At 45.9% G+C, this 27,851-nt stretch overlaps 1 protein-coding gene across 7 annotated transcripts in view; it reads left to right on the top strand.

The window, feature by feature from the left end:
- The window catches only part of MCTP1 (multiple C2 and transmembrane domain containing 1), a 2,197,525-nt gene that overhangs the window by 1,074,888 nt on the left and 1,094,786 nt on the right, over positions 1-27,851 (top strand). Inside the window, exon 1 of one of the 7 annotated variants that reach the window (XM_069225514.1) lies at positions 26,253-26,322. The exons of the other annotated variants lie outside the window; for them this stretch is intronic. Within the exon in view, the coding sequence (XP_069081615.1) occupies positions 26,277-26,322 (46 nt within the window). The 5' untranslated portion in view covers positions 26,253-26,276. Of the gene's footprint in view, positions 1-26,252; positions 26,323-27,851 lie in introns of those variants that run through there. 7 annotated transcript variants of the gene reach the window in all.

Here is a 27,851-nt window from a genome sequence, read left to right as displayed (position 1 = left end):
CTATAGCCAAGTGCATTATAATCCAAATTTTGCGTAGATTGCATTTCTTCCGTCGTTATGGACAGCCAGTAATGTTGGTATATTTGTATCATTTGATTTTGAGACTTACTTATATTGTGTTAGCTTTGTTAATATAGGGAAATAAACTCATTAACTTCTAATAAACAGGTGTGGTTATTCATGACTGAAAGGTCATGGTGTGTCTAATTACTGATTTTCTGTTTAACTAATTTGTTGATTGATTACTAATCGAGTATTGGTTATTGATTATAAATGATTATTTATTTGAGGGATCCGACAATTCTTTGGATGAGGAGAACTCAACCCGGTCAAAAGGTTCACCAACCTCCGGCGTGTCCAAGCATAACTAATTTATAAGGACTGGACGCGCTATCAGGTGTGATGCAGCAATGTTGTGTCCCCAGATTTTCAAGCAGTTCCTTGAATTCTACTCCCTGGAAAGATGGCCCATTACCTGTTTTGATTTCTTCTGGGAGGCCGAATAGTGAAAAGACTTCCCAACACTCGTGCGATATTAGTGAATGCTGTTGAGTCAGCTACTTCTAAAATTGAATATTTTTGTGTAGCTGTCCACTAGGGCAATGGTGACTCTCCTGTCTGGAAAGCTCCCAAAGTCTAGGCTCAGTTTGGACCAGGGGGCAGTGCAAGGTTCTATTATGATGGGTGCTGGGACCATATGGGAGCTGGTGAGTTGGCACACGAGGCATTGTCGCACAAGGTCATCTACTGTGGATTTAAGGTTTGGGAACCATACTTTTTTTCCCCATGTGAGACTCCATATTTGCCATGCCGTGATGTCCCCCATGGACCAGCATTGTCACTCAATGTTGAAGACGTTCTGGGATTACCAGCCAGTGATCCTGCAGTTTGAGGCTATCTTGTGTGGTACTGAGTTCATTGTGTACCCTCCATAGTTTTGTGAGTCTCTCTTTGTCTGGCCCCTGCCAGATATTGGTGTTGTCTAGGAAGTCTAGCCATGACCCTTTCTACAGGGCGCCTTTCACCTTCATCAGTACTGCTTTATTGGTCGTTGAGTCTTCAATTTTGTGCAGGCTGGGTGCCTTTGGACAGGCTCATGGTGACACCATGCAGATGTATTCTTCTGTCACCTCAATGCTGTTGGCACTTTCTTCCATGACTTGGGGTGGATAGCTTGGGAGGAAATCTGTTGGGCTTTTGGAGCCTTGCTGATAGACTACTTCGATAGGGTAGTGCTGCAGTTTGATGGTCCAGCTTTTGATCCATGGAGGTGGGAAAGGTGCTTTACCTTGAAATAGGTGGACAAGTGGTTAGTGATCAGTGACCAGTCCAATGGGCCTTGCGCAGAGGTACAAGTGGAAGTGTCTCTATGACCATTTGATGGGTAGTGCTTCTCTTTCAATTTGGGCATAACAGGCTTAGTTCTGCATAAGCTCTTTGCTCATGAATGCTAATGGTGCCCATCTCCCTGGTTCCACCTCCTGGGTAAGCACGGCTTCAAGGCCCACAGGGCTTGCATCGACCAGTAGCTCTGTCTTTTTCTGTGGGTCAAGGTAGACCATTGTTGCCTTGCTCAGGAAGGCTGTCTTTATCTGTTGGAATGCTTCTTCTTCCTTTTGGCCCAATGTCCAGGGGCATCAACCTTGATGAGGGCCCTCAAAGGCTCAACGATTGTTGCTAGATTGGGGCTAAATCTGCCACAGTATGTAGCTATGCCTAGGAAAGTGTGTACTTCTGATGCGGTGCTCGGTGGCTGGGCTTGTTTGATTGCTTGCAATTTGCGGGGGTCGACTTGCACCCCTTCCTGACTGAAGACATATTAAAAACAACTACGGATGTCTGGAAGAATGATCACTTTTCCTTGTGTAGGGTGACACCATATTCCCAGATGCGTTTGAGGGTAGCTTGGAGATGCCTCTGGTGATCTTTGGTAGTTGCAGAATAAATTACTTCTGAAGAGATGTCAAAGTTTAGCCTTTTGTACCTGCATAGCCCAAGGTGCATGGAGAAGGTTGTTATCTATCTGCTCTCCTTTGAGAGGAGCAGCTGGTGGTATCTAGCTTTCATATCTAGCTTCGAGAACCATTGTGACCTGTTTCGACTGGCGATAATGTCATCCATCATGGGCGTGATGTGCCTCTCCCGCTTTATGGCTTGATATGGGAGGCGCATGACATAGAATCATATCTTTCCTGTTTGCTTTGGCTTCTATGCGATTATCATGGATGACACCCAGGGTGTTGGTCCAGATACTTTTTCTATTACACCTTGACTTTGAAGCTTGTTGAATTCTTGTTTGGCTAGTGCCCATAGATGGAATGGCACACGTCGGGCGACAAGTTTGACTGACTTATCAATGACTAGTTGGTTGGTGGGGCCTTCAGGGATCCCAGGCCACTGAATAGTTCAGTGAATTGGTTTATCATCTTGTCAATCTCGTATGCCTTCAAGTTCAATTAAAATGATATCAGTCTTAAATCTTCCATAGAGTGGCTTCGTAGCAGTGTGTCGGCTTCTTTATCAAACATGTGATACTTCATTAAGATCTTTTGGTCATTTGAGCGTATGCTCATAGTCATGAACCCTTTCAGTGGCAGCAGAGATTGCCTCCTGCATGTGAATATCTTGGTATTGGATGGAACCAGTGTTGGTTTGGGCTGGAGACGTCAGTATTGCTGGATGCCCATCACGTTCACAAACGCACCAGTGTCTATGAGGGCTTTGACATCCACTCCAGCGATTTCTACCATACATGTGGGCTGCAGCCTTCTGTGTCATTTTAGGTCATTAGTGAATGAGATGAAGAAGACTTCTTCTTTGTCTTCCAGTGATAAGTCATCTAGGTGGTGTCTGAGTCACTGTGGGTATTTGGTGGCTCCTTGTCATTCTGGTAAGTCCAGGGATGTTTGTCTTACTGCTCGTGTTGGGGTTTGCCTCCCTCTAGCACCTCTCCCTCTGAGCCCTCCTCTGCACACTGTCCCAAAGTGATTCAGTTTGCCACAGTTTGAGTACATGTGGCCTTGTGCTGGGCAATTATTTGAGCATGTTCTTTGCAACAGCAGTACTTGCAGCAAGACCCTGTTTGTGGAGGAGCAGGTATCTTGGGTATGTTTGTCTTTCCTTTCGTGTGTATTGCATCAGCCCATTCCATTTCACTGCTGGGCCTTTTAGGGATTCTTGGTCATGGCATTATCCATTTTGGTGGCTCCTGCAGCAGATAAGTCATGGGACCTCGCAATGATGAGGATGTCATCTAGGCTGATTTTTCAGTCGCCTTCTGAATGAGGCCTTGAAGAGTCTTGTTGCAGCATCCGTGGATAAGTTGCACTCTTATTTCCTTTGGTTGGTCATCTGCAGTGCATGTTTGCTCAGGCATTCGTAAAATGTGTCTATGGACTCCACTTCTCTTTGGCAGGCTTTGCGGAGTTTGAAGCGTTCAAGGTCTGGGTTTAGTTGTAGGTCAAAATTTATGTTAAGGGCTCTCTCTGCTGCGTCGTAGGCATTTGCCACACCAGTGTTGTGGAGGCACTCAATTTAATCCCCTGCGTGATGGAATATGGTGAAGCTTTTAACAACTCTATCATTTTCGCAAGTGGCAATGAAGTAGTTATCCAGTAGTTAACCAGCCTCACTGCTAATGTCTTCCAGCAGGGCGATGCTGTCCAGGATCAGCCAGCGCAGGATCATCCAGCTCACTGAATGGTTGTAGTATGCCTAGTAGTGCATGTTGCGTCATACCTGGGTGTTGCATGAGGAACCCACTTGTTTCACTGGAGTTTAAGGAGCTGCTGAGTTCAAGGACATTGACGTTAATGTGTTGTGGGCATGATGCACCTGCCTTTTGGTTTGTGAGGTGGATCTTGTGCTATGTTTCACTTTCTCTATGGAGGTGTCTCTGCCTCCTGTCCACTTTATTATGTGGTTCGTCTCTCTCTTGTCTCTTTTTCTTTTTTTCTGAAAGAAAGTTTCCTTTGCGTGCAACCAGAGTAGCTCCCTTTTATGCTTGCATTTCGATTGGGGCAAAAAGACCGTCTTAGTAGTCGCCTGTGCTTATGTGGACCAGGCATATGAAAGTCACACCTGGGAATGATTGCTGCAGGGTTGGGCAGGGCTCGTCTGTCAAGAAAGAATTAGAAAGAAGGAAAATGGAAGGAGGGAAAGAAAAAGAAAGAAATTGGAAGGGCGGAAAGAAAAAAGAAACAAGCAATAAAAGAAATAAAGAAAGAAAGAAAAATAATTTGGAAGTAAGGAAATTGGAAGGAAGAAAAGAAAGAAGCAAATTGGAAGGAAAAAAGAATAAAAACAAAAATACAGTATGAATTATCAATATGGAAAGAAGAATGGGATATGAAGGAAAGAAAAGAAGGCAGGTCAAATAAATTATTGAAAAAGAATGATTTTAAGAAAGAAAGTAATAATGACAAGGAGGGGAGAGGAAGGACAGGAAGGTAATGGGAAAGGAAGAACAAGCATTGGCAAAGCCAACGAGTCTCAGTGATTGGAGAGCTAGTGGTGTTGTCAATGGACTTTAATAAACATCTGCAGCATATGGTTGACTAGCTTTGCCATTACAGCAAATGTTTGAAAGAGAGGGCATCATGGAGATTACAGCAGTGGGAGGGCCAACTCAAGGTACAGCAGGAATGTTCTTAACAGGAACATCTGGCTATAAATTCATCTCTGTGAATCCGGGTTTGTTGTGAGGGCTTCCTTACTGCCTGCAACGAGTCAAGAGCAGTAGCAGCTTAGGTGAGGGAGGGGGGGCAAAAACAGATGGGAGTATGTTCTGTGGGCGCATTTGACAGTCGGCACTGTTCACTGATACAAAGCTTTTCAAACAATCCTAATATATATATATATATATATATATATATATTCCAATGAGATGTGCAAACATTGTTTACCCCTGTAGGTTTTTATACAGTGCCAATCACCCAGTAATGTGGCATCTTGGCACTGTGAACTGCCCAGAGTGGCAAATGAGGGAGTCAATTTCAAGAAGGTCTGGGACCTCTCCATTTCAGGGATATTTGAGAGCTAAAAAGGCATGTTAAATTACAGTGTGCTATTTTTGGAGACTCCAGTAAGTTCTGGCAGACCTGTGAACATACCAGAAAAAGATCACCAAGCACCCCTCAAAAAAGATGCAAACTTATTTAATGCGCATGCCTACATTTGAAGCAAGGGAAAGGAAAATGACTGCAGTTTGGAATTTGAAGCATTGGTTTAAATAAATGAGATCCCTCCATGAGGGGCTGTACTGTTTCTTGGAGAGGGCAGAGGAGTGAAAAGTTATTTTTGTTTATCGGGCAACTCACCAGAGATCTTGATGCTCGCTGCTCTTTTCTCGATTCCTTTGTTTTTCTGCTCAAAGAAACCTGATTTTGCAAACGGCCGGGTTCAAAACAGCGGAAGGGAACCAGTCATTCTCACACGTGGCATAGCTTTAAGCATTTTGTAAAAATCCACAAAAACTCAGGAATCATAAAACATTTCAAAAACCCAAATGCAAATCAGACGAAAGACGGAGAATACATTCTGCATGTGCATACATTTAAAGCAGTGGCAAGGAAAATAACAGTTTTGAATTGGAAGCATTGTTGTAAGAAAATGAGATCCCTCCATGAGGGGCTGTAGTGCTTCACAGACAGGGTTGAGGACCAAACAGTTATATTTTTTTTTGGGGCTACTCTGAGATCTTGATGCTCTCTGCTTTTCTCTCTATTTCGTTGTTTTTCTGCTCAAAGGAACCCAACTTTGCAAACACCCAGGGTCAAAACAGCAGAAGAGAACTGTTAGAAATGGGGTCTTTAGTTGGAAGAGGTATAAACCCTTGTCCAAGTAGGGACCACGATCCTAGTCAGGGTAAGTCACATACAATCCTAATTATCATGTGCCCACCCTCTGGTAGCTTGGCACTGAGCAGTCAGGTTTAACTTAGAAGGCAAAGTGTAAAGTATTTGTGCAATAAATCATGCAAGAACACAGTGAAAACACACATACACCACACAGGTTTAGAAAAATATAATATATTTATCTGAGTGAATTAAGGTTAAAATGATCACGATTTGATAAGTTCAAGTGGAAATATCACTTTTATAATGATAAGAAGAGTCTTAAGTCTTTAAAAAGTAACAAGAGTCTCTTGCAAGAACAAAGACTGCAGAGGAGGAGATGCGTGGAAAGTGAAGGGTGTGCGTCAAATTTCTAGGCACACACAGACGATGCGTTGATTCTTTTCCACACGGCAAGGGCTTTGCGTCAAATTCTGGCGCACAGGCTTGAATCCTTTTTGCGATTCAGGGTCTTTTGACGCTCAAGGACGATGCGTGGAAATCCTGGGCATGCAGGACGAAGTCACAAGTGCTGCGTCGATCCAGTAGGCGATGTATCAGAGTTTCTTGCACAGCAGGCGCTGCGTTGATTCCTCCCGCAGGGAGCTTCATTCCGGCTCGGCGATGCGTTGATCCAGTGGGCTGTACATTAAAGTTCCAGTTGCAATGCTGGAATGTGTATATGTCTCCACTGGCAACCATGGTAGAGTTCTTTCGCATCACTATAGTCTCATATGCCGATGACACTCAGCTGGTCTTCTCCTACGAGGGTGACTCAGAAACCTGCAAGGAATCCTTTTCTAACGGCATGACAGCAGCCTTCGCTGGCTCAAAGAAAGCCGACTACAATGCAACCAGGATAAAATAGCAATAATACTGTTAAGGCTAACACTAAACCAGGTTGGTCCGGCGCCTGGCCAAAAATGGACCCTCTGCTCTTCTGCCTACTCGGGCAGCTAGAAACCTGGGAGTCACCTTTCACAATTACCTATCTTTCAAGAACCAGATCCATTCAGTTGCCAGAAACTGTAGGTGGATCCTTGTAGGAAAGTACCATCTTGCCTGGCATGTTACCCCCATTTTTCACTGTATATATGTTGTTTTAGTTGTATGTGTCACTGGGACCCTGGTAACCCAGGGCCCCAGTGCTCATAAGTGTGCCTGAATGTGTTACCTGTGTAGTGACTAACTGTCTCACTGAGGCTCTGCTAATCAGAACCTCAGTGGTTATGCTCTCTCATTTCTTTCCAAATTGTCACTAACAGGCTAGTGACCATTTTTACCAATTTACATTGGCTTACTGGAACACCCTTATAATTCCCTAGTATATGGTACTGAGGTACCCAGGGTATTGGGGTTCCAGGAGATCCCTATGGGCTGCAGCATTTCTTGTGCCACCCATAGGGAGCTCTGACAATTCTTACACAGGCCTGCCACTGCAGCCTGAGTGAAATAACGTCCACGTTATTTCACAGCCATTTTACACTGCACTTAAGTAACTTATAAGTCACCTATATGTCTAACCTTTACCTGGTAAAGGTTAGGTGCAAAGTTACTTAGTGTGAGGGCACCCTGGCACTAGCCAAGGTGCCCCCACATTGTTCAGAGCCAATTCCCTGAACTTTGTGAGTGCGGGGACACCATTACACGCGTGCACTACATATAGGTCACTACCTATATGTAGCTTCACAATGGTAACTCCGAATATGGCCATGTAACATGTCTATGATCATGGAATTGCCCCCTCTATGCCATCCTGGCATAGTTGGCACAATCCCATGATCCCAGTGGTCTGTAGCACAGACCCTGGTACTGCCAAACTGCCCTTCCTGGGGTTTCACTGCAGCTGCTGCTGCTGCCAACCCCTCAGACAGGCATCTGCCCTCCTGGGGTCCAGCCAGGCCTGGCCCAGGATGGCAGAACAAAGAACTTCCTCTGAGAGAGGGTGTGACACCCTCTCCCTTTGGAAAATGGTGTGAAGGCAGGGGAGGAGTAGCCTCCCCCAGCCTCTGGAAATGCTTTCTTGGGCACAGATGTGCCCAATTCTGCATAAGCATAAGCCAGTCTACACCGGTTCAGGGGACCCCTTAGCCCTGCTCTGGCACGAAACTGGACAAAGGAAAGGGGAGTGACCACTCCCCTGACCTGCACCTCCCCTGGGAGGTGTCCAGAGCTCCTCCAGTGTGCTCCAGACCTCTGCCATCTTGGAAACAGAGGTGCTGCTGGCACACTGGACTGCTCTGAGTGGCCAGTGCCACCAGGTGACGTCAGAGACTCCTTCTGATAGGCTCCTTCAGGTGTTGCTAGCCTATCCTCTCTCCTAGGTAGCCAAACCCTCTTTTCTGGCTATTTAGGGTCTCTGTCTCTGGGGAAACTTTAGATAACGAATGCAAGAGCTCATCCGAGTTCCTCTGCATCTCTCTCTTCACCTTCTGCCAAGGAATCGACTGCTGACCGCGCTGGAAGCCTGCAACACTGCAACAAAGTAGCAAAGACGACTACTGCAACTCTGTAACGCTGATCCTGCCGCCTTCTCGACTGTTTTCCTGGTGGTGCATGCTGTGGGGGTAGTCTGCCTCCTCTCTGCACTAGAAGCTCTGAAGAAATCTCCTGTGGGTCGACGGAATCTTCCCCCTGCAACCGCAGGCACCAAAAAGCTGCATTACCGGTCCCTTGGGTCTCCTCTCAGCACGACGAGCGAGGTCCCTCGAATCCAGCAACTCTGTCCAAGTGGCCCCCACAGTCCAGTGACTCTTCAGTCCAAGTTTGGTGGAGGTAAGTCCTTGCCTCACCTCGCTAGACTGCATTGCTGGGAACCGCGACTTTTGCAGCTACTCCGGCCTCCGTGCACTTCCGGCGGAAATCCTTTGTGCACAGTCCAGCCTGGGTCCACAGCACTCTAACCTGCATTGCACGACCTCCTAAGTTGTTCTCCGGCGACTTCTTTGTGCGACTTCGGGTGAGCACCGTTTCATGCATCCTCGTAGTGCCTGTTTCTGGCACTTCTCCGGGTGCTACCTGCTGCTAAGAGGGCTCCTTGTCTTGCTCGACGTCCCCTCTACCTCCTGGTCCAATTTGCGACCTCCTGGTCCCTCCTGGGCCACAGCAGCATCCAAAAACGCTAACCGCACGATTTGCAGCTAGCAAGGTTTGTTGGCGTTCTTTCGGCGGGAAAACACTTCTGCACGACTCTACAAGGCGAGAGGGATCCGTCTTCCAAAGGGGAAGTCTCTAGCCCTTTGCGTTCCTGCAGAAACCGCAGCTTCTTCTGTCCAGTAGAAGCTTCTTTGCACCCGCAGCTGGCATTTCCTGGGCATCTGCCCATCTCCGACTTGCTTGTGACTTTTGGACTTGGTCCCCTTGTTTCACAGGTACCCCAGATTGGAAATCCACAGTTGTTGCATTGTTGGTTTGTGTCTTTCCTGCATTATTCCTCTAACACGACTTCTTTGTCCTTAGGGGAACTTTAGTGCACGTTGCACTCACTTTTCAGGGTCTTGGGGAGGGTTATTTTTCTAACTCTCACTATTTTCTAATAGTCCCAGCGACCCTCTACAAGGTCACATAGGTTTGGGGTCCATTCGTGGTTCGCATTCCACTTTTGGAGTATATGGTTTGTGTTGCCCCTATCCCTATGTTTCCCCATTGCATCCTATTGTAACTATACATTGTTTGCACTGTTTTCTAAGACTATACTGCATATTTTTGCTATTGTGTATATATATTTTGTGTATATTTCCTATCCTCTCACTGAGGGTACACTCTAAGATACTTTGGCATATTGTCATAAAAATAAAGTACCTTTATTTTTAGTATAACTGTGTATTGTGTTTTCTTATGATATTGTGCATATGACACTAAGTGGTACTGTAGTAGCTTCACACGTCTCCTAGTTCAGCCTAAGCTGCTCTGCTAAGCTACCATTACCTATCAGCCTAAGCTGCTAGACACCCTATACACTAATAAGGGATAACTGGGCCTGGTGCAAGGTGCAAGTACCCCTTGGTACTCACTACAAGCCAGTCCAGCCTCCTACATTGGTTGTGCAGCGGTGGGATAAGTGCTTTGAGACTACTTACCACTCTTGTCATTGTACTTTTCATAAGAGAAAAATATACAAAACAAGGTCAGTGTATCTACACATAGCCAAAAAGTTTAGCATTTCCTCTTTTCACTCTTTTCTAAGTGCTGAAAAGTACTTCTAACTTTCTAAAAAGTTCTAAAAAGTTTTAAAAGTTTTTTTCTCTGTCTTTCTAAAAGCTCTGACAAACTTTTTTCTCTTTTTCTATCACTTTAACTCTCTCTAAAAATGTCTGGCACAGGCCAAAATGTTGATCTGTCCAAACTTGCATATGATCACCTTAGCTGGAAAGGAGCAAGGAGTCTCTGCATAGAGAGAGGTTTGAGTGTAGGGAAGAATCCTTCCTTGGAATTGTTAATTAACATGCTTAGAGAACAAGATAAGGCTATAAGTGCCTCATCTGTTGAAAAAGTAGCCAATGGTTCCCAATCTGATCCAGGGACTCCCCCAGGAAAAGATTTAGGAAAGAAAGTTCCTAGCCTGCCCATTACTAGACAGTCTAGCATAGTTGGTACTGAGGTGGAGTCACATCATCCACATGATGTGCTCTCACATTACACTGTCAGCCAAGCTGTTAGGATGGCTTCTGTAAGGGACAGGTCTCCTTCTGTTCATTCCCATCATACCTCTGTATCTAGGAATGTCCCTCCCACCAACCCTGATGACAGATTGTTAGAAAGGGAACTCAATAAGTTGAGGGTGGAACAAACCAGACTGAAGCTTAAAAAGCAACAGCTGGATTTGGATAGACAGTCTTTAGAAATAGAGAGGGAAAGACAGAAGTTGGGTTTAGATACCCATGGTGGCAGCAGCAGTATTCCCCATAGTCATCCTGCAAAAGAGCATGATTCCAGGAAGCTGCACAAGATAGTTCCCCCTTATAAGGAGGGGGATGACATTAACAAGTGGTTTGCTGCACTTGAGAGGGCCTGTGTTGTACAGGATGTCCCTCAAAGGCAGTGGGCTGCTATCCTATGGCTATCATTTAGTGGAAAAGGTAGGGATAGGCTCCTTACTGTGAAAGAAAGTGATGCCAATAATTTTACAGTTCTTAAGAATGCACTCCTGGATGGTTATGGCTTAACCACTGAACAGTACAGGATAAAGTTCAGAGAGACCAAAAAGGAGTCTTCACAAGACTGGGTTGATTTCATTGACCATTCAGTGAAGGCCTTGGAGGGGTGGTTACATGGCAGTAAAGTTACTGATTATGACAGCCTGTATAACTTGATCCTGAGAGAGCATATTCTTAATAATTGTGTGTCTGATTTGTTGCACCAGTACTTGGTGGACTCTGATCTGACCTCTCCCCAAGAATTGGGAAAGAAGGCAGACAAATGGATCAGAACAAGGGTGAACAGAAAAGTTCATACAGGGGGTGACAAAGATGGCAACAAAAAGAAGGATGGTAAGTCTTCTGACAAGGGTGGGGACAAATCTAAAAATGAGTCTTCATCAGGCCCACAAAAACACTCTGGTGGGGGTGGTGGGTCCAAATCCTCCTTTAATCAAAACAAAGAAAAGAAACCATGGTGCTATTTATGTAAAGTAAAAGTCCATTGGACAACAGATCCCAGTTGTCCAAAGAAAAGCACCAAGCCTCCTACCACTACAACCCCTACTGCTACCCCTAGTGTCCCTACTAATAGCAGTGGTGGTGGGAGCAAACCTACTAATAGCCAATCCAAGGGAGTAGCTGGGCTCACTATTGGCAACTTAGTTGGAGTTGGCCTTGTTAGGGAGGCCACAGAGGCTGTGTTAGTCTCTGAGGGGGCTATTGATTTAGCCACCTTAGTTGCTTGTCCCCTTAATATGGATAAGTACAAGCAGCTACCCCTAATAAATGGTGTTGAGGTTCAGGCCTACAGGGACACTGGAGCCAGTGTGACTATGGTCATAGAGAAACTGGTCCACCCTGAACAACACCTACTTGGTCACCAGTACCAAGTAACCGATGCTCACAACAACACACTTAGCCACCCCATGGCTGTTGTTAATCTCAACTGGGGGGGGGGGTTACTGGTCCAAAGAAAGTTGTGGTAGCCACAGATTTACCTGTAGACTGTCTACTAGGAAATGATTTGGAGACATCAGCTTGGTCAGATGTGGAGTTGGAGGCCCATGCAGCAATGCTGGGCATCCCAGGGCATATTTTTGCTTTGACAAGGGCTCAGGCCAAAAAGCAAAAAGGACAGGGAAGCTTGGATCCTGGAACAATGGACCAAGTGCTCCCTAAAGCTAGGGCTAGTAGAAGCAAACCACTTCCTACTATCCCTCCCTCTACAGTGGATTCAACTTCTGAGGAAGAAGAATTCCCTCCCTGTGCAGAACCTACACCAGAGGAGCTTCAAGCAGACACTGCTGAGCTTTTGGGTGAAGGGGGGCCTGCCAGGGAGGAGCTGAGTGTGGCACAGCAAACCTGTCCCACATTAGAGGGTCTCAGACAGCAAGCTGTCAAACAGGCTAATGGGGATGTCAGTGACTCTCACAGAGTTTACTGGGAGGACAACCTCTTGTACACTGAGCATAGGGATCCTAAACCTGGAGCTGCCAGGAGATTAGTGATTCCTCAGGAGTACAGAAAGTTCCTCCTAACTCTTGCCCACGACATTCCCCTAGCTGGGCACCTGGGTCAAATGAAAACTTGGGACAGACTGGTTCCATTGTTTCATTGGCCTAGGATGTCTGAGGACACAAAAGATTTTTGTAAGTCCTGTGAAACCTGTCAAGCCAGTGGCAAGACAGGTGGAACTCCAAAGGCACCCCTTATTCCACTACCTGTGGTTGGGGTACCCTTTGAAAGGGTAGGGGTTGACATAGTTGGCCCCCTTGACCCTCCTACTGCTTCAGGCAATAGGTTTATCTTGGTGGTAGTGGACCATGCCACAAGATACCCTGAAGCAATTCCTTTAAGGACCACTACAGCACCTGCAGTGGCAAAGGCCCTCCTGGGAATATTTTCCAGAGTGGGCTTCCCAAAGGAAGTAGTATCAGACAGGGGAAGCAATTTCATGTCTGCATACTTCAAGGCCATGTGGAAGGAGTGTGGTGTAACTTACAAGTTCACAACACCCTATCATCCACAAACAAATGGACTGGTTGAGAGATTTAATAAAACTCTCAAAGGCATGATTATGGGTCTCCCTGAAAAACTCTGCAGGAGATGGGATATCCTTCTACCATGCCTCCTTTTTGCCTACAGGGAGGTACCCCAGAAAGGAGTGGGCTTCAGCCCCTTTGAACTTCTTTTTGGACACCCTGTTAGGGGTCCACTCACACTTATAAAGGAGGGTTGGGAACAACCTTTAAAAGCTCCTAAGCAGGATATTGTGGATTATGTACTTGGCCTCAGATCAAGGATGGCTGAGTACATGAAAAAGGCCAGCAAAAACCTTCAGGCCAGCCAAGAGCTCCAGAAGCAATGGCATGATCAGAAGGCTGTTTTGGTTCAGTACAAACCAGGGCAGAAAGTGTGGGACTTGGAGCCTGTGGCCCCAAGAGCACTCCAAGATAAATGGAGTGGTCCCCACACAATTGTTGAGAAAAAGGGTGAAGTCACCTATTTAGTTGACTTAGGCACTGCAAGGAGTCCCCTTAGGGTACTCCATGTAAACCGCCTGAAACCCTACTATGACAGGGCTGATCTCACCCTGCTCATGGCAACTGATGAGGGACAGGAAGAAGACAGTGATCCTCTACCTGATCTCTTCTCTTCCACAGAACAAGATGCTCTTGTGGAAGGGGTAGTTTTGGCTGATTGTCTTACTGCTGAGCAGAAAGACCATTGCATAAATCTCCTAGATCAATTCTCTGAACTCTTCTCTACTGTGCCAGGTACCACTTCTTGGTGTGAGCACACTATAGATACTGGAGACAGTTTACCTGTCAAAAGTAAGATCTATAGGCAGCCTGACCATGTCAGGGACTGCATAAAGCAAGAGGTCCAGAAAATGTTAGAACTTGGAGTGGTTGAGCACTCTGAAAGTCCATGGGCTTCTCCTGTGGTACTTGTACCAAAACCCCATTCCAAAGATGGAAAGAAGGAAATGCGGTTTTGTGTAGACTAAAGAGGTCTCAACTTGGTAACCAAAACTGATGCTCACCCTATACCCAGGGCAGATGAGCTCATAGATACACTGGCATTTGCCAAGTATCTAAGCACTTTTGATTTGACTGCAGGGTATTGGCAGATCAAATTGTCAGAAGATGCTAAACCTAAAACTGCATTTTCAACCATTGGAGGACATTACCAGTTTACTGTAATGCCTTTTGGTTTGAAAAATGCACCTGCCACTTTTCAAAGGTTGGTGAACACAGTCCTGCAAGGGCTGGAAGCTTTCAGTGCAGCATATTTGGACGATATAGCTGTCTTTAGCTCCAGCTGGGATGATCACCTGGTCCACCTATGGAAAGTTTTGGAGGCCCTGCAAAAGGCAGGCCTCACTATCAAGGCTTCAAAGTGCCAGATAGGGCAGGGGAAGGTGGTTTATCTGGGACACTTTGTTGGTGGGGAACAGATTGCACCACTTCAGGGGAAAATCCAAACAATTATTGATTGGGTTCCCCCTACCACTCAGACTCAGGTGAGAGCCTTCCTAGGCCTCACTGGGTATTACAGGAGGTTCATTAAGAACTATGGCTCCATTCCAGCCCCTCTTAATGACCTCACATCCAAAAAGATGCCTAAAAAGGTATTGTGGACAGCTAGCTGTCAGAAAGCTTTTGAGGAGCTGAAGCAGGCCATGTGCTCTGCACCTGTCCTGAAAAGCCCTTGTTACTCTAAAAAATTCTATGTCCAAACTGATGCATCTGAATTAGGAGTAGGGGCAGTCCTATCACAACTTAATTCTGAGGGCCAGGATCAACCTGTTGCTTTTATTAGTAGGAGGTTGACCCCTAGAGAAAAGCGTTGGTCTGCCATAGAGAGGGAGGCCTTTGCTGTGGTCTGGGCTCTGAAGAAGTTGAGGCCATACCTGTTTGGCACTCACTTCATTGTTCAGACAGACCACAAACCTATACTTTGGCTAAAACAAATGAAAGGTGAAAATCCTAAATTGTTGAGGTGGTCCATATCCCTACAGGGAATGGACTATACAGTGGAACATAGACCTGGGAGTAGCCACTCCAATGCAGATGGACTCTCCAGATATTTCCACTTAGACAATGAAGACTCATCAGGTCATGGCTAGTCTTATTGTCCTTCGTTTGGGGGGGGGGGGGGGGGGGTTGTGTAGGAAAGTACCATCTTGCCTGGCATGTTACCCCCATTTTTCACTGTATATATGTTGTTTTAGTTGTATGTGTCACTGGGACCCTGGTAACCCAGGCCCCAGTGCTCATAAGTGTGCCTGAATGTGTTACCTGTGTAGTGACTAACTGTCTCACTGAGGCTCTGCTAATCAGAACCTCAGTGGTTATGCTCTCTCATTTCTTTCCAAATTGTCACTAACAGGCTAGTGACCATTTTTACCAATTTACATTGGCTTACTGGAACACCCTTATAATTCCCTAGTATATGGTACTGAGGTACCCAGGGTATTGGGGTTCCAGGAGATCCCTATGGGCTGCAGCATTTCTTGTGCCACCCATAGGGAGCTCTGACAATTCTTACACAGGCCTGCCACTGCAGCCTGAGTGAAATAACGTCCACGTTATTTCACAGCCATTTTACACTGCACTTAAGTAACTTATAAGTCACCTATATGTCTAACCTTTACCTGGTAAAGGTTAGGTGCAAAGTTACTTAGTGTGAGGGCACCCTGGCACTAGCCAAGGTGCCCCCACATTGTTCAGAGCCAATTCCCTGAACTTTGTGAGTGCGGGGACACCATTACACGCGTGCACTACATATAGGTCACTACCTATATGTAGCTTCACAATGGTAACTCCGAATATGGCCATGTAACATGTCTATGATCATGGAATTGCCCCCTCTATGCCATCCTGGCATAGTTGGCACAATCCCATGATCCCAGTGGTCTGTAGCACAGACCCTGGTACTGCCAAACTGCCCTTCCTGGGGTTTCACTGCAGCTGCTGCTGCTGCCAACCCCTCAGACAGGCATCTGCCCTCCTGGGGTCCAGCCAGGCCTGGCCCAGGATGGCAGAACAAAGAACTTCCTCTGAGAGAGGGTGTGACACCCTCTCCCTTTGGAAAATGGTGTGAAGGCAGGGGAGGAGTAGCCTCCCCCAGCCTCTGGAAATGCTTTCTTGGGCACAGATGTGCCCAATTCTGCATAAGCCAGTCTACACCGGTTCAGGGGACCCCTTAGCCCTGCTCTGGCGCGAAACTGGACAAAGGAAAGGGGAGTGACCACTCCCCTGACCTGCACCTCCCCTGGGAGGTGTCCAGAGCTCCTCCAGTGTGCTCCAGACCTCTGCCATCTTGGAAACAGAGGTGCTGCTGGCACACTGGACTGCTCTGAGTGGCCAGTGCCACCAGGTGACGTCAGAGACTCCTTCTGATAGGCTCCTTCAGGTGTTGCTAGCCTATCCTCTCTCCTAGGTAGCCAAACCCTCTTTTCTGGCTATTTAGGGTCTCTGTGTCTGGGGAAACTTTAGATAACGAATGCAAGAGCTCATCCGAGTTCCTCTGCATCTCTCTCTTCACCTTCTGCCAAGGAATCGACTGCTGACCGCGCTGGAAGCCTGCAACACTGCAACAAAGTAGCAAAGACGACTACTGCAACTCTGTAACGCTGATCCTGCCGCCTTCTCGACTGTTTTCCTGGTGGTGCATGCTGTGGGGGTAGTCTGCCTCCTCTCTGCACTAGAAGCTCCGAAGAAATCTCCCGTGGGTCGACGGAATCTTACCCCTGCAACCGCAGGCACCAAAAAGCTGCATTACCGGTCCCTTGGGTCTCCTCTCAGCACGACGAGCGAGGTCCCTCGAATCCAGCAACTCTGTCCAAGTGGCCCCCACAGTCCAGTGACTCTTCAGTCCAAGTTTGGTGGAGGTAAGTCCTTGCCTCACCTCGCTAGACTGCATTGCTGGGAACCGCGACTTTTGCAGCTACTCCGGCCTCCGTGCACTTCCGGCGGAAATCCTTTGTGCACAGTCCAGCCTGGGTCCACGGCACTCTAACCTGCATTGCACGACCTCCTAAGTTGTTCTCCGGCGACTTCTTTGTGCGACTTCGGGTGAGCACCGTTTCACGCATCCTCGTAGTGCCTGTTTCTGGCACTTCTCCGGGTGCTACCTGCTGCTAAGAGGGCTCCTTGTCTTGCTCGACGTCCCCTCTACCTCCTGGTCCAATTTGCGACCTCCTGGTCCCTCCTGGGCCACAGCAGCATCCAAAAACGCTAACCACACGATTTGCAGCTAGCAAGGCTTGTTGGCGTTCTTTCGGCGGGAAAACACTTCTGCACGACTCTACAAGGCGAGAGGGATCCGTCCTCCAAAGGGGAAGTCTCTAGCCCTTTGCGTTCCTGCAGAAACCGCAGCTTCTTCTGTCCAGTAGAAGCTTCTTTGCACCCGCAGCTGGCATTTCCTGGGCATCTGCCCATCTCCGACTTGCTTGTGACTTTTGGACTTGGTCCCCTTGTTTCACAGGTACCCCAGATTGGAAATCCACAGTTGTTGCATTGTTGGTTTGTGTCTTTCCTGCATTATTCCTCTAACATGACTTCTTTGTCCTTAGGGGAACTTTAGTGCACGTTGCACTCACTTTTCAGGGTCTTGGGGAGGGTTATTTTTCTAACTCTCACTATTTTCTAATAGTCCCAGCAACCCTCTACAAGGTCACATAGGTTTGGGGTCCATTTGTGGTTCGCATTCCACTTTTGGAGTATATGGTTTGTGTTGCCCCTATCCCTATGTTTCCCCATTGCATCCTATTTTAACTATACATTGTTTGCACTGTTTTCTAAGACTATACTGCATATTTTTGCTATTGTGTATATATATCTTGTGTATATTTCCTATCCTCTCACTGAGGGTACACTCTAAGATACTTTGGCATATTGTCATAAAAATAAAGTACCTTTATTTTTAGTATAACTGTGTATTGTGTTTTCTTATGATATTGTGCATATGACACTAAGTGGTACTGTAGTAGCTTCACACGTCTCCTAGTTCAGCCTAAGCTGCTCTGCTAAGCTACCATTATCTATCAACCTAAGCTGCTAGACACCCTATACACTAATAAGGGATAACTGGGCCTGGTGCAAGGTGCAAGTACCCCTAGGTACTCACTACAAGCCAGTCCAGCCTCCTACAATCCTCAAGGCTCTCAGAAAGTGTCTCCCCTTTCTTCCATGGGAGGCATCCAAACCTGTAGTTCGTGCCACAATTCTCTCCTGACTGGGCTACATGAATACCTTGTACCTGGGACTACCCGCATACATAACTCAGTGACTGCAAGTGGTCTAAATCACAGCAGCGTACCGCCACTTCACCCTTCCTCGCCAAACTGCACTGGCTTCCAGTCAGCAAAATGATAACCTTTAAATCACTCACTTTAGCACACCGGGCACTACCCAATGCCGGCCCCAGTTATTTGAACAAAAGAACCACAAAGTACTAGCCTAGCAGAAACCTACATTCCAGCAAGGCCCACTTCATAGTAATCCCGCTGTTTCATAAGAACTAGACATGGTGGGACCTCCTTCCTAGTATGCACTGCCAAAATCTGGAACCGCTTTCTCTTCGGCTCACAAGCATAGAAACTAAATTTGACTTCTGCAAATCCCTCAAAACCTATGTGTTCAGCCAATAATTCCCTCTCTCCTTTCCTCACTGAAGTCTCAGTAGTTATTCACGCCATACAAATACCATCATTCATTATTCATTCATTCATTCAGCTATTACAGATTTAACTTCACCACTTGTCCTTTCAACCAAGTTCATCTCATGGAACCCCAATTTTGTTCTGGTAGCTCTCTCCTATCAAGCTATCAAATGTTATAAATGTAAGGTTCAAATACAGCAGGAATATGCCTTGCAGCAAGCTGCTAGGAAAACGTGAATTGTAAAATCATACGCTATGTTGTAGGTGGAAAATATTTCTTTAACTTATCACTCCGATAGCTGTATGCCGTCGAAATGTGCACGGATCCTGTGCAGAGAGAGCTGCCTTACTAGTGTCTTACTACAGGGACAGCTGTGGCAATTTTCAAATGCAAAGAGTGGTCCTTTTAAAAGGAGGATATCTAATCGGGCCCCTTTAGAAGGATACAAAGACAGCAAAACTCAAAACCACAGGTGTAAAGAGCAAACGATGCAAAATGAACAAAATATGGATTTTCTCCGGATAAGATCAGAGTCCGAGATCTGGTCTCTCCATACTTCAGGGTATTCATGTGTCCACGCTCCAGGACTAGAAGAAACTGAACGTTTTCTAGGCTGTGTCACAAAATGTGTCCTCTTTATGGGTCTGATGATGACTTTTCTGAATCCCACAAGATGTATTCATCACTTATGCTCCTTCTTTTCTGTCCTCATCCTGCTCACTTACCTTCAGTGCCCTGTTATCTATATCCCAGTTATGTATGAGTAAATATTCAATTTTGCCCACTACGTTTACCATAGCCCTCCTTCCAGTTGTCTTTCAAACCATTTATGACCACAAATCATAAGCACCATGCACATAAATCTTTCTTTAGCCCAATGGCTTCCAAATCAGGCCCCTGCTGATGCTAAAGCGTGGTTGGGTCTGGTTCAGAATCCATACACCAATATCCATTCTCCCTGCAACACCTTGTTAGCGTGCAGGGGCCTAAAGTTTTCCTCATTAAATGCAGCCAGCGCTCCTGGATGCCTGAGTTGCAGGACACCAAGGCTGTCTAATCTCGATTCCACATCATGCCTCTTTCATCCACCACGAGACACTCCCTGACTCTTCATCTCATTCTTCCAGGTTCCCTTTTCCCTGCTTTCTCTCGTCATGACTGGTTTTCAGTCTTTCTCTTCTTCCTTCTTTCCCCCTTTTCTGCCTTTCTCTCTCATTCTTGCGTCAGACTTTGATAATGAAAAATATGTTCATGTCCCTAAAATTGTGTCCCGGTGCACCAGCTCCAATTGAGCACTGAATGTAGCTCGGAATTATATGTCATCATGGAAAGAACTATGCACTTATATGCCATCAAGAGAAGCCTAAACGAGACTCCCACTTGTTTCTGGGTAAGGGTATAAAGGGCACTTGCAGGACTCAGACTTCATTAACCTCCACCAAGCAGTGTTTGTTCTAGAGTAGATTCTCTATACATGCAACTACAAATCATGATTCATGATCCATTGTATTTCTGTCTAATAACAGGATATGAAGTTTTTTTTCAAAAGTGCTGATCATGTGATTCCTTCAAGGTACTTATTTAGTGGGTATAGTGAATGTTTTGGACCTATATGTGTTTGATCTATGAATACTAAAATTAAGTAAGTGGAGTGTGGCAATGTAAATGCTCTTAGTCTGGTACTTGGACTCTGACAAGCAGAACCTCTATCACAGATTTGTCATAAAATGATCTCTTCATCTTCTAATCATCTATCATGTCTACCAGAGCCTCCAAGAGTCGAAACAATAAGCAAACACCAAAAGAAAGGTAGACTGCCAGGACCGGCAGGAGGAAGATGACCTATGATTACAGCGATGTCCAACACTGAAATTGCAGCACAATACTGCCCTACTGACATCAACCTTATGAAGCAAAGACTCTTCACAGGAGGCCGTCTCAAGAAAAAAGAAAGTAAAAGACCTTCACGTGGACAGGAATCAAATGGCTCTACACCCATGGGACTGTCCCCAAACTCCCAAAGTCCCATGACTGTGGAGCACTCAACTCTGAATGTGGATACAGATAGACTCAAAACAAACCCCTCATAGAGGAGGAAAGGGATCCCTAGCTGTTTCTTACAATCCCAAGATCAAAAGGTACATTCAGAACATCAAGTCTTAAATGATGTCCAGCGCATACTCTGTACTTTGGGGACAGATAGTCACCTATACACCTAACATAAGCCCTATCTTACAAGCTTCAATGTTCCTACAACATAGCCAATGATAAAATGGACGGGCCCACGAAAGAACAAATGGATACTGGAAGCATCTGCTCTCACGATGCCAGTAGCTGACTTATGAGAAGGAACCGCAACATTCACCTTCCACAGGGAACTACTACATCCTCCCTCTTGATCCTTACCAGGACGCAGGAATCAGAGGAAAGGACAGCAGTGTTAAGATGGTCTACAGGAGGACGTTTTATTAGGGCAAAAAAGGTGTTCAGTCCACGCCCAGACTCCTAGTCCTGCAGGCTCTTCCCTGCTGAAACAAGTCGCAGTTCTGGGACTGCAACGCATTTGTCCTTTCCACTTTTCATATCAACGAGGAGAGCCAAGCTCCTTGCATAACCTAACAAATACCTCCATTGAGAGACAACACGTTTCAGAAGAGGGAGGGATCCTGCTTAGCTGACCTGCCAAGGAATTGTCCAGACCCCACGTGTTAACAGAAAATAAGCACAATAGGTGAATTGCAGTTCCTGCTCCTTATATGATTTTTGAAGTGTTTAGACCAGTTCAAATGAGAAGAATGGTGCTCCTGCCATTAGGAAGAGGAAAACTGAAAGTGAGCAAGCCCTTGTCAATTGGTCAGGAAGAGCTGTGCAGGTTTATTCTTCCTAAGGTTTGGAAGCATCTGGTTCTCCAAACAGCCATTGCCACAGAAAAGGAAGCTTGACAACATTCCAGATATTCTTTGTTTTCATCTCACGCCCTTACCTGTGTACATGCTACCACTGAAGACCCTAGACCCTAAGTTGGCCAGGTTGTGTCTTTCCGTCTGGGAATTGCATTGCTGTTTATCCTATTATAAAATCAAGACTTCAACTTCCAGACTGGAAAGAAAAAACGTGGATTGTGTGAGCAACTCACACAGGAAACTGGTTCGCTTGAGAGCTTTGAAAATGTAATGTTCGTTTCCATTTCAGAGATGCTTTGAGTGTGCATTTAAATTATTTGGGCATCCATAGGGGCGGGTGAGTCTGCCACTTTCAAACAGAACATTCTCCACACCTCTTAAATAGTACAAAAAGAGCTGGCTTTGGTTGCCTTTCTAATGTTTCAACCGGGTCTCCCAAGGAGGATGAGGGTATAGCTGTCAGGTTGCTCCATCAGGCAGCACTAATTTTAAACCAATAGGTATTGTTCACACTATACTTAGTATGTTAAAAGCGAATCTACAAGTTCCAGGATTCAAACTCTTGCTGGCTACAAACAAGCTGGCTGTAGATTTTGCATGTGACACATTGGCGTTTATGTGAGTGAGGAAGTGTGCTTGAGACTGTTCCAAGATATCATTTGCCATCATGCTTCTACGAGATATTCTCACAGGGTGGCTCAGTGAGTTGAGGACGTTTGCTGATGTTTGGTGTGATCTTAAACTCCCAGAGCCTAAAGTCACCCCAACCGTCCTTCCTTCCGAGGTTGGTACATTCAGCTGTATTGAAAAATATAGAAGTATTACTATTTCATCAGGATGACCTCACATGAGTGCTTAATTTGTGCGGGGCACCGGCACTTATTCTTTTGTCTCAAGCATTTCCTGCGAGCAAACGTCACATTTGGGAAAGACAAGGGAAGAGAAAAACGAAAAACCTTCACAATGAGAGAAAGCAGAAACCTGCAAGAGTGAGTTGAAGGGGCAGGGCGTGGCTGTAAATGGATTGAACAGTCCCGAGATGGCTTCAGGTTTATGCTGCCTCAGTATTCCGTGTTTGCACATTTAATTGGCGCAGCAGTGGCTTGTTTAAGAGGAGGGCTTTGGGCGCCGGCGCATTTTTATTTACAAACTAAGCACTGCGTCATCTCCTCGGGTCAGGTTGCGAGTTCAAAGAAAAAACGAGTGAAAAATAGGACGCATAATTTACGCGTTTGGAGCAGAGGGGAAAGGCAGCTAACTGCAGCTACTCATGAAACAGAAACTCGGGGTTCATACTAGGTGTGAAGTCTGGTGGTGAAAGACAGCAGTCATTGGCTGTCTGCTAGCTCTGCCAACTTCTATGGGTGAGGGGCAGTTGCAGTCCATGTTGTTTTTTTGCTTTCTTGTTCTACTAGTCTTAGGTATCCTAGTATTTAAAAATAAAAAAAAGTAAAAAATAAAAAGGCAGCGAGGACTACATATCCAAGAATGCAAATGGAGAAAAAAAAACAAGTTGGTCCTGCACGAAGCTTGGAAACCCAGGTATGTTCATTCTATCCATAGCAACATTTTATATACAAAACGCACCTTAGCATCACCTGTGGGATTTCTGGGCCCGCATTCCCTGTTAAACAGTGCTTGGTTTGAGGTGCAGCATCTCTATGAGCATTGAGCTACTTATTTGTCTTCTCGTGAGAGTTACATTGTGTCCAACAGCAGAAACGCCGCCTCTCCATTCCTGTCCAGTCAGATTCAGACACAATTGACCTGATCCTGCAAAGCACAAAACCACTGCCTGGTTTCACGTCAGCTTTTTTTAATTGGCATTCTGAGTGACGAGGATGCAGCGTCATCCATCCAGGAGTTGTCTGCACATCAACGTGTGAGCACGCTTGTTAGATGGTTCGGGCCTGGGCTTTTCATGTAGAAATCATTGTTTTCAGATATCTTCCTTTTATTGGGACAAAACGAGTGGACCAGGACTACGGTAACGACGACTACGGTTGTTAAACAGAAACTCTGAAAAAGAGCGCTGTGTCTCGGGTGACGTGGAGCATCTGTTAGCCATAGCAGTTACTAAGACAGGGTGAGCCCCTTGCCGATGCCCCCCTCCACCCTTCCCCCCCCCGTGCTTTGGTGCGTCCCTCCTCCAAGGTACCTAGATAGCTAGTCGCTCATGCAAAGTGCACAAAATGGTGGGGGGCGCCGCTATTCCAAGCCAGCTCAGCCCCTTCTGTACATCTGACTTCGTGCCTCCGGCCTGAAGACACGCAAAGCCACTACAACGCTTTGATGCATACAAGGCTTTCTCTTCCCCATGATCTGCATGTAATAAATATATGGAAGTACATATTGATAATCCATTCAAGCAATGGAGGGTCCTGGGGAAGCGCAGCCTAGTGTTCACCCGGGAAACCTCGTGGGGAGGAAACAGGTCGGACGGGATTGGTTGGTTTGGGGTGGGGAAGGGGGCAGGAAGTTGAAGTTATTTAACAGTCAGGAAAGGGTGGTCCCTTCCTGACTCTTCTTAAACAGCACAATGAGCGGTTTACGTGGTCACCCACCCATCCTACAAGACTTGAAGGGCTCTGGTTTGGTACATGTGTTGGGTTGAAAGGTTACGTTCTAGGACAGGTCGCGAGAGTTAGGGGGTGGAGAGACAGAGGCAGGTGGATCCACTCTTCGGGGGCAGGAAGGAGTACAGGCGAAGGACGTGTTGTGGGTTGTCTGAGAAAGGAGGGTTCGTTGGAGGATGTTTGTGAAACGATGTGAGGAAGGGTTTGTGCTTTGCATTCTGGTACACGTAGTCTTGTTTATCCCAGTATAAAATCAGAATCACAAGTCTCAGAGTGCAAAGTAAAAATCTGAATTAGATCAGTTGTTCACGAAAGAACCTGAGAAACATGAGAGCTTTCACTGTTTAATAGTTGTTTGGTCTTTTTCAAAGCCATACACAATTCACCCTCCTTCTCAGATGAACCAGTAGGTAAGTAAATACTTTTTTTCAGACACTTCCAAAGGAAAACGAAAATCTACCAGCTGGATAACACTTTTTCTTTCCTTGACTTTGCATTTACACATCAGTGCATTCTGGTAGTTGTGGTCTTTGTTCCTTTTAATGGATCCAGTGGACCAACACACCTGATAACCAGTGCTTTAAATGGAAAAATAGAAGTGCAGGTACTCTGTGATAGAGTACCTGCTTGTTTCCGAGAAGTGCCGGTACTCTCCAATTAAAAGTATTACGTTTATCTTGAGATATGCCGGTACTCTCCCTCTCAAAATAAAAAAGTGCTGGTACTCAGTACCGGAGAGTACCGGCCCATTTAAAGCACTGTTAATAACAATATGTGAAACCAACCTTCAGGAATAGAGAAGTGTTGTCCTGATTACATGGGCCCATTTGGTCACCGTATGCGCCAGCCCCACATGTTAAGAGTGATCACTATCTCCCCGTCCTACACTTCCCTTCCCCAAATGGATGTAAAAGTTAGCAGCGCAAACTTCTCCGCAAAGGTGGAGGAGTGTCGCCCCCGTGCTCTGACCAGTGCAAAAAAGGAAAAATAAAATGCTAATAACCAAGTGGTATTATTTTATTTTTCAGTGCAGAGTCAGGTTAAGGCGGGCTGGGCTGTGTCACAGCGAGGAGGAGTGTATGTGAACCATGAGTGTGCATGACAGCCAAACAGAGATGCGCACTTAGCGTTTCTCCACCCGGCTGTATTGCACAGTCGGGTGGAGAACATAGTTCCCACTCCCTGTCTGAGCTCCAAACCAGGCCACTCAGACCAATCATGATGCTGTTATCAAGTTGTTGGCAGCAGCGTTGTGATTGGCTTAGGGGAGTCTGGGTGCTTCTGTTCCTCCAGGAAGAAAAGAAGATGGAGGAGAGGCGGCAGTTACAGGTAAGTGAACGTTTATTTCATTTATTTATTTAATCCACATCACACTTCCCCATCACCACCACTTTTCCAAAGCAGCTGCCACTGGAATCGGATACTTAATAGAGGAAGGGGGAATCAAAAAGAAAGAGAGCGCGAGGAAAAACAAAAGGGGTAAGGGGTGAAACAGAACAAAGTAAGGTGAACCAACAAAACAGAATGTGTCTAACGAGACGAGAGAGCGTAAAACGTCACTTCAGGTAAGGCCCATGCTACAAGAAGTCTAGTTAACGAACTAGTGAAATGGAAACGACTTGCTATTCGTTGCTGCCCTCTAGTGTTTTTAAACAATGTTGCTCTACTTGGTTCGGTGTACCAGCAACGACTATTTAACAGTTATTTTTATTCTGCAGATGATCGTTATAATTAACATTCTTCGTAAACCTGCATTTTAAAACATGGCATTGTAGTGTTAGAAATTATTGTTTTGTATAATAATATCCGTGTACAAATCTTTGAGCTTAGTATGTTATTGTTATGGAAGGCCTACCACACACACAACATCACAAATTCAAAGTCGCGTATGTGACAGACGGATTTTTTTTTTTTTACATAGTAGCCAAGGGTGTACAGTGTGTAACCTGCACCTAAGGGTCGCGAAATGTTGATTTTTGCGGTCAGTACAGCGGCAATCTCAAGTCCTGAGTCGCAGTGTGTTGGTAAGTGCCGGGGGCGTGCACCGCAGCTGGCCCGCGGCACACCAGACCAAGTTTTCCCCTGCTTATCCAATTCAGATCAAGGTGTGTCTCGTTGCAGCGGGGAAAGGGCGGGCTCGCAGCTGTGGCATATGGAGTCGAGGTCCTGGGGAGGAGGCAACAAGACCCATTCAGCAGGTTTGTCCAGCAATCAGTGCTCCTTTCCCGCAGTCCGCGGGGGCTCATTGTTTCGCATTTATACTCCCACCTGCAGTGACCCTCTTAAATGACAAGCAACACTCCTTCTTTCCGCCCTTTGAGTTGTAAAAGAGGTGCATGTTGGTGGCTGAGGGGGACTTCAGCATATAAAGCAGACCGCACCCCTGAATATCGTGATTTTGCGATATGCAAATAAACCGTTAAACTGGCATTTTTGTAAACGTCCTGCAATTTTTACAAAAGTGCACACTAAAATTTAAAAAAGTCATGTATTTAAAAAAGATGTTGGCTGATAAACCTTATTTTTGCTCGTTGCGGTCTCCTGAACCAAATAAAGGAGGATGAGGAACAAGCCAGCTGCCAACAGAGGAGTTCAGTTCCTCTATCACCTGCCTATTAAGAGCTTTACAAATGGGGCTTAGTTCCCTGCATATTTCCAAGCCCACCCCCTCCTTCTCCACTGCCCATTGTCGCTTGCAACCAGTGTGCTAAAAACCTTTTTAGGAATTTGACAAAAACTGGAAAACCATTTCCTATTACGCACAGGAACATGTTAATTTTCTAAAACAATTATAAACTGTAAATATTCTGGGAAAGGTTTTTATTAGGGCTTGTAAATGTTTGTATAGCAAAAAGAAAAGTTGCTTAACGACACAGGCGAGCATTTTTCACTGATGTCAAGCTGTTAGCCAGTGCTTTACTGATACGTGTATGTTGCTTAAAATGGCCATGTTCCAAACGCTTCAACATAAGCCATGCCGTTGTGATATACAGTATATTTTGGACCTGGCCCTTTTTGCGGGGTCATCCCCAAACTTACTGCTTTCCTCCTCCTGTTTTTCTGACCCTCTTTTGTTGGCTTTAGGACTCAAGGCACTTCATCAGTGCTAAAGTGCAGGTGCTCTAACCACTAAACTTGGTACGATTGGCTTCCACCTGATTGGCACATTTAATTTACATGTAAGTCCCTTATGCCCAGGGACTGTAAATCAAATGCTGCTAGTGGGCCTGCAGCGCAGCTTGCGCCGCCCACAGAAGTAGCCTTTTGAACATGTCTCAGGCCTGCCACTGCAGGGCCTGCGTGCACAGTTTACTGCTACATTGGTTTGGCATCTGAAATTACTTCCCAGGCCTGGAATTCCCCCTTTACTACATATAGGTCACCATTAAGGTAGGCCCTAGACAGCCCTATGGGCAGGGTGCTGTGTAGGTAAAAAGTAAGACATGTGCCTTCATTGTGTGTCATGTCCTGGTAGTAACAAACAGCATATTTGGTTTCTCACTGCTGTAAGTGCTGCTCCTCTCACAGGCTTGCTTTAGGGATTCGCTTATATATATCTAACTGGTTATTTTTGATCTTTGAGGAGTAGCATGGGCATGTTTAGTATGGTTAGAATGGTAATGAGAAATCCTGCTTACTGGTGCAGGTCGATTTTTTTATTACTATTGTAGAAATGCCACTTTTAGAAAGTGGGCATTTCACTGTGCTTATGACTTATGGGCCATGT

The sequence above is a fragment of the Pleurodeles waltl genome, chromosome 1_1 (genome assembly GCF_031143425.1).
Source record: "Pleurodeles waltl isolate 20211129_DDA chromosome 1_1, aPleWal1.hap1.20221129, whole genome shotgun sequence".
Classification (NCBI taxonomy): Eukaryota; Metazoa; Chordata; class Amphibia; order Caudata; family Salamandridae; genus Pleurodeles; species Pleurodeles waltl.
The sequence above is the reverse complement of the archived record's forward strand: the minus strand, read 5'-3'. Positions and strand labels throughout refer to the sequence as shown.